General features: G+C 39.9%; 1 protein-coding gene across 1 annotated transcript in view; it reads left to right on the forward strand.

Annotated features, from left to right (window-relative positions):
• SLC9A9 (solute carrier family 9 member A9) overlaps nucleotides 1-12,770 on the forward strand; it is a 536,019-nt gene that overhangs the window by 181,964 nt on the left and 341,285 nt on the right. Inside the window, exon 6 of the mRNA XM_059920157.1 lies at nucleotides 4,554-4,659. Coding sequence (XP_059776140.1) covers nucleotides 4,554-4,659 — 106 coding nt within the window. The remainder of the gene's footprint in view (nucleotides 1-4,553; nucleotides 4,660-12,770) is intronic.

The following is a 12,770-nucleotide window of genomic DNA, read 5'->3' on the forward strand; positions in this document are numbered from 1 at the left end:
ATAATTCCAGTATTCGAGCCTAGGATGCCTCAGCTTTTTTGGAAGCCTCTCCTTGAAATCTCACTCTGTATAGTATTTCAGAAAAGTGGGAAGAGTTACAGGAGAATTTCTTCTGTAGGAATTACAGGAGTAAAAAAAAAATCCCACATTTTCCCAATAATCACTTGTGGAAATGCAAAAATGCTACCTTATTTTTGAGACTACCAGGGTTCTCCACCTGTCAGGCCTGACATGGTTCAGCTGCACAAGCCAGAGACATTTTTGATTCTCCATGTGTCAGGGACAAGTGTCATACATACTGATTTGCACAGAAAACCACAGAGAGCACTCTCCAGGGAAAGTCAGCATTTTGACAAGGCTCAGTGATGACTTAGAGCAACAGGGGTAGGAACTATTGTGTGATGTTGTCCATAGACCCATATCATTTGAAATTTAAATTCCTTGTAAAACACCAAGAAAATATGGGTCAGAGAGCTGCTAATGGAGATTCTAGGGAAGGGACTGTCACTAAATCACCCTAAAGACTTAAAAGTGACTGAAAGAGCATTAGGAAAGAGGTCAGTTCACAAGCTAGCAGTAAAAAAAAAAAAAGCAAAACATCATTTAAGAGTCAGCACATTGAGGTACTGATGGGGTCAGCCAGTCATTATCTGAATTTTTATCTCCAGGTATGGTTATTACATTTGAGATGAGAAAATAGTTTCAGTGCTTTAAAGGGGTTCCCCTCTTTTTCCTCCCTCTTCAACTTCTCTTTCCGCTTATTCTTCTCAATCTGTGATTTAGAAATGGAAGAGAAAGCCTCGCTTGGCTTTCTGCTCCATGGGCTTCCCTTTATCACCAGCTTCTCAGAAGTGCCATCCACACCACCGCCTCATTCATTCCCCCAAGACCCCTCGCTGTTTGATTGCTGAAACTATTTTCTCAGATATCTCCAGTGAGTCAGTGGCATTTCTCAACCATCCACTGCTCTTACCTGGGGGTAGTTGTGTGTGTTTGTGTGTGTGTGTGTATGTGTGTTTGAGCATAAAGTTATGTATGCTTGCATTCCTTACTACCAATTTGGGAGACAAAGCGGATATTTCTCCAGCTAAAAAGTCAAGTAGAAAGAGGATGTGTTGGGGAGGGGCCCCGAGCCCCAAGCGGAGCTTTCAACCCACCACTAAGCGATGAGTACAACCACAGCATGACAAAGGCAAATATGACTAAATCCCCTGATAAAATCAGAGGCTTAAGAAAGTGGATTGTGTCTTCTCCCCTTCTTATCCACATGGGGTCTAGAATGTTCTCCTCATACTGTCACGAGAAGGCTCATCTAACTAGGCATTGCTTTTCAGCCCAGCCTCGGGCCTAGGTTGTCCTCACAAACCCAGCAACGCGTGGGCAGAGCTGGTGTGAGCATGTCCACAGCTGTTCCAAGAGCTTCTCTCCTGGGAAGGTGCCACAGAGTCTTGGACATTGTGTGTGAGATTGAGCCCTGCCAGTGAGCTAATTAAATGTGTTTTTTAAAAGCTCTAAGCTTAGCAGCGAGAGTGGGCGGCTAATTTCCTGACTCACCTATTCAACTCATTTGTGGTCCCAGCAAATACTCCCTCTTGTAGGACACACTGCCTGGCTCTATTTCCAAGCCGTTCCATTTCTTCACAGGGTAAATAGGAATGCACAAAGTAATAGCTTTCTGTCTTGTGTGGGATAACGTTTATGAAGTGGAGTTCAATTCTTTGTGCAAAAGGAATTGTGGGAATGTCAGAACAGTTTTGAACAAAACTGTATATTCAATTACAAGCCTTTCCCTCCTAAGGCCCAGAGCTCTCACTGGAAAGGTGCAGAGTCCATCCCAGCCCAGGGTGGACTTCGTAACTGGGGATGTGGGGAAAGAAACCCTGGGCCTTACATCCCTATTCGTGAGCCCAGGAAACCTGTGTGTCTGGGAGTGCAGACAAGCTGCAAGTCATCTTCAAAGCTTGGAAAATCAACAATCACAATAAAACAACAGCCGATGTTCAATAGAGCTTCCATGATAGAATTTTCTAATTTAAAAATTACTTTTATTCCACAAAATCCTAGCAAAAGGAAAATGTTGCTAATTAAAACCCCCAATGGAAGTCTCTTTGTTTTGATTAGATGCTGGGTCTTGACTAACCTACTAGGAGACAGAGGTTACTTAGCAGAGGTAATTGTTAGCCCCTCCTACGACCGCCTGCAAAGGCTAAGAGTGGTGGCAAATGTGAACAGCTACATGCTAGTAAAGAGGACATCTCTGCCATTCTGCCTATCGTGATTAAGGATCTACTCAGCTAGAATAATGAAATTGACTCTATGCCTAGTAAAATGGGAGCCAGCTAATTGTCATGCCAATTCATGACATTTTATATCTGTTGTCTCTTTACCTCAAAGCTAGTTGTTGACTTCAATACTCCTTTCCCTAGGATAATTTTTAGTAAATAAAACTCTATGCATGATGAATATGGTTTTCAGCCAACTTGTTCATGCTTAGGGTCAGGTTTGGCAAATATCCCACGCATATATTTCATGCTTCTTTTTCTCCATGTACCCCTTAGCTGTAAGTGTTCCCCAAGGATCTCTCATGAACTCTCTTCTCTTTCTATATACTTTGCCCAGGCAATCTCAGCCACTCCTGTGGCTTTATGTTCCATCTACATGCTTATAACACTTAAAATCTTTCTTCTGCTTTAACTCTGTCCAACTCAGCTTACAGCCTTTTATTTCCAGCTTTCTTATTGAAATTTCCATTGGAAATTCTACCTGGCTATTTAAGTCAACATGTCAAAAACCAAACTTACAAAATGCCCCTGTCTACAAACTAATTTCTCTTATGCAGCCCATCTACCAACTGCCCAGGGTTGAAACCAAGATCACTCCTTGCTGTCTCTCAAGCACCAAGACCCACCAATTCTCCATCCCAAATATCTTGTGGGTATTGTCACCTCTGCTCTATCCTCCCTGACATTATCTTTTATTCATTCACTTACTAAAGGCTTGCTATATTCTAGCACCGTGCTAAGGGCTAGTGACACAGAGGGAAGATGAGAGCCAACGAGTAAGTAAAGTACAAAGCACGGTGGTCATTGACCTATGAGAACCCAGGGTGGTGGATGTTCAGGGCAGAGCAGGATGTGAAAGAGTTTAGGAGACTGAATCTAGGACTCTTCCTGTCTTGGTACAACTCATCTCTTGCCAGAACATTTGGGAAAGCTTCTAGCCACGTGTCCATTCTGCCCTCTGCCCTGCTGCCTGAACTTAATTTCCAAAGTTTAAATCAGATTGTGTCACTGTCTGACTAAAACCCTTCCATTATGGCAGGACAAGTGCCAAACTTCTTGATTCTACTTACAAAACAGTCCAACTCAGCTTTTTATCCCCCCAGCACTCTTTTATACAACACAGTTACTAACCTCACGGCCCATGAAATAGGAAAAGAAAGAGCAGAAATGAAAATGCCCACCCTGCCTCAAAAATTTACCATCAGTGTCATGTTCAACCACCCTCTTTTCCCCTTTGGTAGTCAACTCAATGGATCATTTTCCTAATGATTACTGTTCACACTTTGCATGACTGTTTCAAGTATCAAGACACTGAATAGTTTTGATGGCCACAGCTAATCAGTGTGTGATTATTTACTGCCTGGTGTACTCCCAAAGCCTCCATACAGACATGAGGTATATAGTAGCCATGCAGCAGGCTGCCAAAAATGAATCCTCAGGTCTTGCTTTTAGGAGCATTGAGTCCATCTTTATAGATGAGTGTGATCTCGAGAGAATGGGAACCAGGTGCCGACTACCTCTCCCTTCACAGGAATAAGTCGCTGCAACAACATTCATTCATTCATTCACTTAGTCGTTCACGCATCAAACATTTATTGAGCGTTTGCCAAGAGCTCACAGTCTCTTCTGTGATATGTTCTGCGATCCCAAATTCTGGGATCAAAAAGGAGTGACCCAGGTCTTTGCTGAGGGATCAGGGGGGTGGAGGGGAAATTTGAAAGGCTTTCAAAGATTGAATAAAGGTTTTTTGTTTTGTTTTGTTTGGGGTTTTTTTGGAGCAAGAAGTGTGTGTGTGTGTGTGCATGTGTGTTTGTCTGTGTTTACGTATTTAAGGAAGGAGGGGAACAGTGGCACTTGGATGGGAAACAAATAGCTGCTCTAGTAAAGTGAATCAAAATGCCAAGGTAATTAAAAAATGACACATGTTTGGGAAATTATGGCAAGTTCCTTGTGGCTTGAGGGAGGCAGCAAAGGGTGGTTGGGGGGTGGGAGTGGTGCAGACAGAAATGCTGGAAGGTAAAGAGTGTGAAGATTATAGAAGACTTGTACCAAGGAGCTCAGACTTTCTCTGTAAGCAGTGGGGAGCCCAGAGAAATCTCTAAGCAGGGGAGTGAACAGTCAGATTGTTTTTTGATTAAAGGTTCGGTGCGTGTATAGTGATGGATTTGAGAAGATGAACGTTTAATGAGTGCTTTATACAGGTGACCACAACCAAGGACAAGTCCATGGCTACGTCCCAGCTAACTCTGCATATCTGTGTGTCTTCCCTAGTGACGGTGTTGGCCATTTTCCATGAACTGCATGTCGACCCCGACCTGTACACACTCTTGTTTGGGGAGAGTGTGTTGAATGATGCAGTTGCCATAGTCCTTACATAGTAAGTACCAGAACTTGGCCTGTGCTTCTTTGACCGTGTAAAATATGCTTCTACTTGGTGATAATTCCTAGTGGCTTTAATAGTATCTTCTCTGTTATGTCATAGAGAGACAGTCAATTTCTAACTTTTAAGGAATTATTATCACAGAAGAGGTCCAAGAATAGGAACATTTCATTAGCCACTTAATTTCTAACACCATTAATAAACTTCATGTTTCCAGCTTATTACAAGATACTACTCAAAGGGTAACATTTTTTTTCTCGGTATATGTATATAGCTGATTCACTTAGGCTTCCTAAAATGCACATAAATAAGCTTTCTTTATTTCAAATCAATATCATTTAATTTTTTTCCTTAAGTCACTTTCCAGACAATAGACCAATAGAAACCGTTGTATTTATACTAATTTTGGCAAATTGGAGATAGAAGTTGAGAGTCGGAATATTCTTTATTTATCAGTGCAAATGTAACACGGTATAGGAACACACACATTTTAAAATCATCACGTGACAAGTAAAAATGATGGAGCTTCGTCTGCTAAGAGTTAATGTAATTTTCCCTTCATCCTGGAAGAATTTTCTTTTCCAGATGAGAACTAGTACTCTTTCTTCACCTCCCCTTTAGATGCTTACCATTTATATTTAATAAGTGACACTTTGGTGGCTTTCACTATGTCAGAGGTCTCTTCTTGGTTTTAGATTAAGACCAACATTTTGGGCAACAGTCAAATACCCTAAAGGAAGGTAGCTATCTAATAATTAAATGTGACAACAAGATTCAATTCAGGGTGTTAATTACTTCAAATGCATTTGAAAATGTATCGCAAAGTAACAAAGGATTTTTAAAAGTCAGATCGCCCAGAGGGGAGTAAGAAGCAACAGAGCCGCACTATTCTTTTTTTCTGCCAGCTGACCTTTCTTAAGGCTGCCACCCCAAAGTTACCACTGAATTCAGCAACTTTCAAGAAAGAGTCTCCAAAAAAACTTATATTTTACCTGGCTACTGAGAAGTGCCTCTCCTGCATTAAAGGAAAATACCAGTGAGTGCAAATTAAGAGCAAAAGCCATGGCAGATTCACAAATGCCAAAGGATGCTTTTAAAGAAACACCAAGAACAATTAATTAAAACATCAGGGATCTTTGTCCAAGATATACTAGTATTAAAGGAACATTTGGAGGAAAAATTTTTAAAAATCTGCTGAGTCCCTCATCTTCACTTCCTGAGCTGCCATGTTGTAAAAAGGCCAAGCAAAGCAAAACGACTAAAGCACAAATGAGCCTTGGGAAAGAATCATGCAGCTACAGCCAAGGAAAGGTTTGGCCTTTCTACTTTCAGCACTACCATGCACAGTAGTTTTCCATTAAAAATGCAGACTCCAAGGATGAATGTTGACACTGTTGAGCACAAGCCTGGGGGGCATTTGAAACAGTCCATTTAAGATCTCCTCGGGTCAGTATGTGGTTGTTACTGGTAGCGCCTTTTCTACTCCCCTACCCGTGCGTTGCATGTCTTAAGAAAATGTGTTTCCCACCATGGCAAGGTCCTTTCCTTTCTAGGCACCAGACACTTGCCAGTCTAGCTGAAATCTTGTGCTTCCCAGCTTTGGCATTTCAGGTATTGTGCAGAGTGACTCCAGTGAGTTTCAACATTAAAATAAAGATAATTCTAAATTAGGAATACCTGACACGGAAAGTTCCACACATTCACACCTGCAAGCTCGTTCTTCCACCTGGTGCACTTGGACTCCACCAGCCTCTTCCAGCAGCTCTACTTAGCGTTAATGTACAGCTGTCCCTCTGTCTCCACAGGGAATGGGTTCCAGGCCCCCTGTGGATACCAAAATCCACAGGTGCTCAAGTCCCTTATATGAAATGGCATAGTACAGTCAGCCCTCTCTATCCGTGGGCTCCATGTCTGCTGAGTCAACTAACTAACCTCGGATTGTTCGATGAGGAACCCGCGGATACGGAGGGCCTCCTGTAACTAGGTTACCCTGGGTCTACACTCTCTGTCCGCCTGTGCCGTCTGTTGACCACTTCTTCTTTCACCTTACACAATCCTCCATGTGTTTTACTCTTCACTTTTCTCACTCGCTTCTTAAACTTAGTTTACAGCACGTATGACAATCTCTTTTTTTTTTTTAACATCTTTATTGGAGTATAATTGCTTTACGTTGTTGTGTTAGCTTCTGCTGTATAACAAAGTGAATCAGCTATACATATACATGTATCCCCATATCTCCTCCCTTTTACGTCTCCCTACCACACTCCCTATCCCACCCCTCTAGGTGGTCACAAAACACCGAGCTGATCTCCCTGTGCGATGCGACAATCTCTTTTTATACATCTACTTACACACACATTCCCTCTCCTTTAATGCTGCATCCCCACCCTCTGTCTTCCAACTATCTTCTAGTTCCCATGGAAGAACCCTATTTAACAGTTTTCCAATACTTTCAGACCAGGAGTTCAAACATTTGTCTCTCCATTTTTCTCTTCCTTCACTCTAACTTCGCAGAGTAGCCAGACACATCTCTCTGGCTTGTAGCCTCATGCCTTTCTTCACAGGCGCAAAGCTCTCTCTTCCCAGCTCCTGCTTCTGCCCCATCAAGTCTTTCACCATGTACCTCAGTCTCCTCCTTTGGGAACCACTAGCCCACATGCTAAGTCCCTCCTCCACCTCTGTATGTGCCTCCATCGATTCCTTGCCAGCTCGGCCATGCAATCTTGGGTTTACATGTATATTTGCTTTTCTAGATAGTAACTTTCTGAAGATGGAGACTTTGCACTTGAAATGTACATTAAAAGAGCAAATGAAAACCTCCTTTGTATTTTCCCTTTCTCAGTTCCATCTTTGTGTGCTTTTGAAGTTCAAGAATAGAGGTAGAGCTTTTATTGTACCATGGAAAGGAAAAGACACATTTTGATGTGAAATCAAGTACAGTAAATGACCTAAATCATCAGCCACTATGACCTTGGCAGTGACTCCAGAGCCTCTTTGGAATAACCACACACTTTCATTTGTCTTTCCATCTTCTACAAGTAAATCTCCTTGCTTAAGAACCATCCTCTTAGTATTTATAAAAGTTTTATTGTTAGTTTTTTGACAGTAATGTGCTCTAGTATTTCTCATTCAAATACAAAGTAATTTAGCCACATTTTAGATTAAATCAGCTTTTCTGTGCTAATCTAAGAAGCGAGTAACTAATTACAATACTTTTTCTTAGGTTAAATGTGCTCTGAATTTCAGACAACTAATTTATAATTGAATTTGATGACCACAACTCTTGTACACAGCGGCACGTGGTGGGTGGTGTCCCTAACGCTTAAAATGATCCAGAATTATCTTAAGATAAAAGCAACTTTATTTAACAAAAAGTTTTGAAATTAGCTTTTCTCTGATCCATGCTATTATTTCAAGTATATAGGGAATGTCATACCCAAATACGTATGCGTATTGGCTCATGAATGAATTCCATGTGATGGATTTGCATTTCTAAAGATTGTGTTGTAGACTGTGAAGGAAGGCAAAAGATATAATGAAGACATCTTGAAAGGTGTGTGTTTTTGAATCCTGAACAAAGACATTACTTTCAGAGGCACCATGGTAGGGTAGAAAGAGCCCTAGGTTTAAGTCAAAAGTGGTGGTGTCAGGATTGTCACGAATTAACTGTACAATTATTACAGTTGACATGAAATCAACCCAAACGGGAGTAAACACAAGGGGAGTCTGTGTTGGCTGATGTAACTGAACTGCAGGCGTAGAAATGGCTCAGGAAAGGATCCAGTGAAATGAGCTGAGCTCTCACGTCGCTCAGCTTCTTCAGGGTCATCTCCCTTACCCGGTCACTAGATAGCTGCCAGCGAGTCCCAGGGCTGCATCTTTCTTCAGGAGGATAGAGCAAGAATCTTTGTCCCATTATTCCCAACATAAATCTTAGTACACCTTATAGATTCTGATGCCATTCCAGACCCACTTGTGGCCAGGGAAATGTGCTTCATTTACTGTCTCAGGTCTAAGTCACATCGTTCATGAATTCAGGGCAGTAATTGGTTTTACTTAGGAGCACATGAACTGAGACTGGGGAAAGATGGGATTATTGCTCAGAGTAATACTGCCACAAGAAAGGAAAAGTGGACACTGGTCAGAACCAAAACAAAACAAAACAAAACCTAAAAGACCACGACAGTGACTTCATATGGCCATAAACTCTTCATGCTTGTTTCCTCACCTATAATATGTAAGAATAGTTGTTCTGTATACGTTACAAAATTATTCTGGGCAATAAATAAAGCAATATATTTGGAAAGGCTCTATAATCTATATAATCTACATAATCTATGCTTATAAATGTATATATACTTATTATAATTTATATAGTCACGTATATCAATATCTTTCATTGTACTTACACAGATCTCTCTGGTTTCATTGTTAGGACTAAAGATAGACCTGCTTCTAGTGAAGCATTCCTTCATAAATATGGCATTTTATGATCCAAGGAATAGAGAGAATAACCATTTTTACATGTGATTTCCCCCATTAGGAATGAACCACTTAGTTAAGGTACACTGTCTAAAGAACTAGAGGTTGAAGTATATTACTTAAAGTTATACACGTACTCACAACCAAGATTGATATTACTTGTGGAAGGTAATTGGAGGAGGAGAGAGAGAAAGGCAGGGCTAAGTTACCTAAAATGTCACATCTCTCACAGTAAGAAATCAATATATATGTGTGGAGTTGATAAATCAAGAAATGGAAGCATATACATATTATTTAGAGTCATGGGGCAGCCATCGGAAGAACTAAAACCATAAATGGTTAAAAGGAGATAATTTTGCTATTGTAGGACCATGACAAAGGGGGAAAAGATAATTTAACTCTTTGTGTCCTTTCATACTGTCTGAATGCTTGTATGTGTTTGAATTATATTTATATAACACATTCTTCAGGTGATCAAATATCAAAATAAAAGCCAATTTATTTGATGAGAATAGAGTCAAGCAATCCTAGCAGGCAAAATTCACTACAAATAAAATTAAATGACAAAGGATAAACCAAGGAAAGCAGTTTCAACACACATATTGATAGGTTAATAGTCTTTATAATATATATAATGATTGTTAATCTTTTTAATATACCAAATGCATATTAGTTATGTTACCTGAGGCAAATTACTTTCTGTGCACCAGATGTGTCATTTATAAAATAGGGGTGGTAACAGCACTTATCTCGTTGGGTGGGATTAAACATAAAGCTCCTGGAACAGGGCCTGGCTCATAACACTCAATAAACATTAGATACTTGCTGCTGATATTACTTCTGTTATAAAAGACCAATAAAGAAAAGGGAAGCATAATAGAAAAGTGGACAAAGGATATAAATAATGAACAAGAGAAGAAACAAAAATGGCTGATGCTCCACTAAATAAGATCGCCTTCACTAGTAATAAAACAAATTACGTATCATTTTTTGCCTAGCGAATCTTCAAATTTTCAGAACTCAAAAAAGAACAATCATAACTTGGGGCAAATTGGAGTTTGGGAGAATGGGAACCCTCCCACATTACTGAGCAAAAAGAGAAAAGTGATAGAACTTTTACAGAGGCAATTTGGCAATATTTACAGTCATTAGATTTTGTGAATCCTTTCATCCATTTATTTTATTTCTGGAAATTTATCCTAAGAAGCAGTTAAGGGCATGCGCAGAAATTTCTCCATGAAGATGAATGCATTGATTTGAACAAAAAGTTGTACATAAGTTACTAGTTGGTTGAGTAAGTTATAATATATTAAGATCATGAAATCCTATGCAGACATTTGAAAGATGATAGAAAAAGAGTGTTGATGTTAAAAGATATTCACAGTATATCTTTTAAGAAAATAGGAAAAATTTTAAATGGTGTATACTCTAAGATCTATTTTGGTTAAAAAAAAATCACAGCCAAATTCATGTGTATGTATGCATGTGGGTATATAATTAGAACACATTATTATTTATATACAAAATCAGAGCGTTAGGTGGGATCATAGGTGATTTTTATTTTCTCCTATTTGCTTGTATATATGTATTGGAAATAGATTAAACTACTTATGATCGACTCTGGTCCAAAGAATCCCCCGTTAACATACTTGATAATTGGCAATCTTCATTTAAATGCAGATTCTACAGAGGTTTAAGTTTGAAATTTTTTTCTACCCATGAAAGAGAAGAAAGAGGATGATGATTTGTTCTCAGCCATTTATCTGCAAAACTGAAATATTGCCAGTACTGTACTGAAACATCTTCTTGTAAAGTAATTCCACAGTATACAAATGGCTCCAGATTTTCTTAGAGATAAAATAAGAACCTCATTAAACAGCTGGCTCTTGGATGATAATAAATACATACTAGGTGCCTTTATTTTCTGTCAAGCAAATGCTTACAAGGAAATTTAATATAGATTATTGAAAGAGATGGAGAAATGGACACCATTCTCTCTTTTTAAATAAGAGTGTTATGCTGCTTAGAGGCTCTTACTAGAAAATGTCATTTCAAGTGTGATTCTGGTGAATGCTTGGCACTTAAGAGTGAGTGACATTTTGAAAGACCACATTTCTTATAGTCCATGCATCTTAAGGGAAATTTAACATGGAAATGAATGGGATGGCTGTGAGACTCCAAGTACCATGCGACTAACAGGAACCTTGAGATGTCATCCAGCCATTTGACAAAAATGTACTGAGGACCTGTATGTGCCCGACTCTATGCCGAGCGTTGGTAATGTAGATGGAGGGACACAGTCACTCATCCCTACTCTCAACAGTTCTTCACCGAAAGAGGCAAACGGTAGCTAAAGCAGGATTTAATATGTGCAACAAAAACTTGCTCTATAAATTATCCCAGAAAATAGCTATGTAGGGATTGGCTCTAAACATATATCATTAAGGAAATCTATTCTTTCTCTTGGTACCATCATCTCTAAGTAGATTACAAGCTCCTTGAACGAAAGATATACTTTACTCCATCCGCCATGACATGCAGCTAATTATCTGGAAGTTTCTCAACCTTTCAAACACAGGTGGGGACATCTTACTAATCCTCTCATTAAAATCCATTCCAGAGGATGGATGTTTAATATTCTTCATACTGCTTCTTCTAAATCTATGAAACGCCTTATTAGTTATGCTCACTAGCGCTACTTCTTCTCCCATTTTACCCATAGCTGTAAACATAGGGTGATAAGGAGATGGCTCCTTTTGATGAGAATGGACCAAAACTGTTATTACCACCGGAAAGTATAATATTTCTCATGAATCTGCTTAACTTAAAAACAAATTTCTTATATCTTGACACATCTTTCTGAGGGTAAGTCACTTTGATATTTGCCTTGGAAACTGATAATCACCATAAAATACATATATTTTGATGCCTGTCTAGATACTGCTGGGATACATAATTAGAAAAAAAAAAAATTATGGTCCTTTTTGCTTAAGGACTCCTTGCCCTAACAGTCAATTCCATGCCAACTTCATTTTTTAGACACCAGGTGGCACCACCTAGCAGGAATGGGACAGCGTCCTGGCATCTTTAAGAAGCTACTGGGAGGCAAAGCTCAGCTGACCTCCAGCATAACTCAGAACGCCCAGTGTTTGCTGCCCACACCCCTGCCTGCTGCTGTGGCCTTGTTTGCTTTTCCTTATTCCTGATGCCTGGTTCCTGTTTCCTGGCTATGACTCTGGCATCTCCCCTACCCTATCTTTTAATGTCCCTGTTCAGATTACTGGGAATTGACATTGACTTTATCGTGTGACTCCAATCCCTTGCCTCTCAGATTAGATCTGATGTTTACTCACTGCTTCTCAGGAACTCAGAACTTGCTTTGCTTCATGTCAAACCACGCACTACAGACTGAACTACCAAAAATAAATAAATAAAAGAAATCCATATTGGGACTTCCCTGGTGGTGCAGTAGTTAAAAATCCACCTGCCAATGTAGGGGACACGGGTTTGAGCCCTGGTTGGGGAAGATCCCACATGCTGCGGAGCAACTAAGCCCATGCACCACAACTACTGAGCCTGCGCTCTAGAGCCCGCGAGCCACAACTACTGAAGCCCACACGCCTAGA

Source organism: Balaenoptera ricei, chromosome 4 (assembly GCF_028023285.1).
Source record: "Balaenoptera ricei isolate mBalRic1 chromosome 4, mBalRic1.hap2, whole genome shotgun sequence".
Taxonomy (NCBI): Eukaryota; Metazoa; Chordata; class Mammalia; order Artiodactyla; family Balaenopteridae; genus Balaenoptera; species Balaenoptera ricei.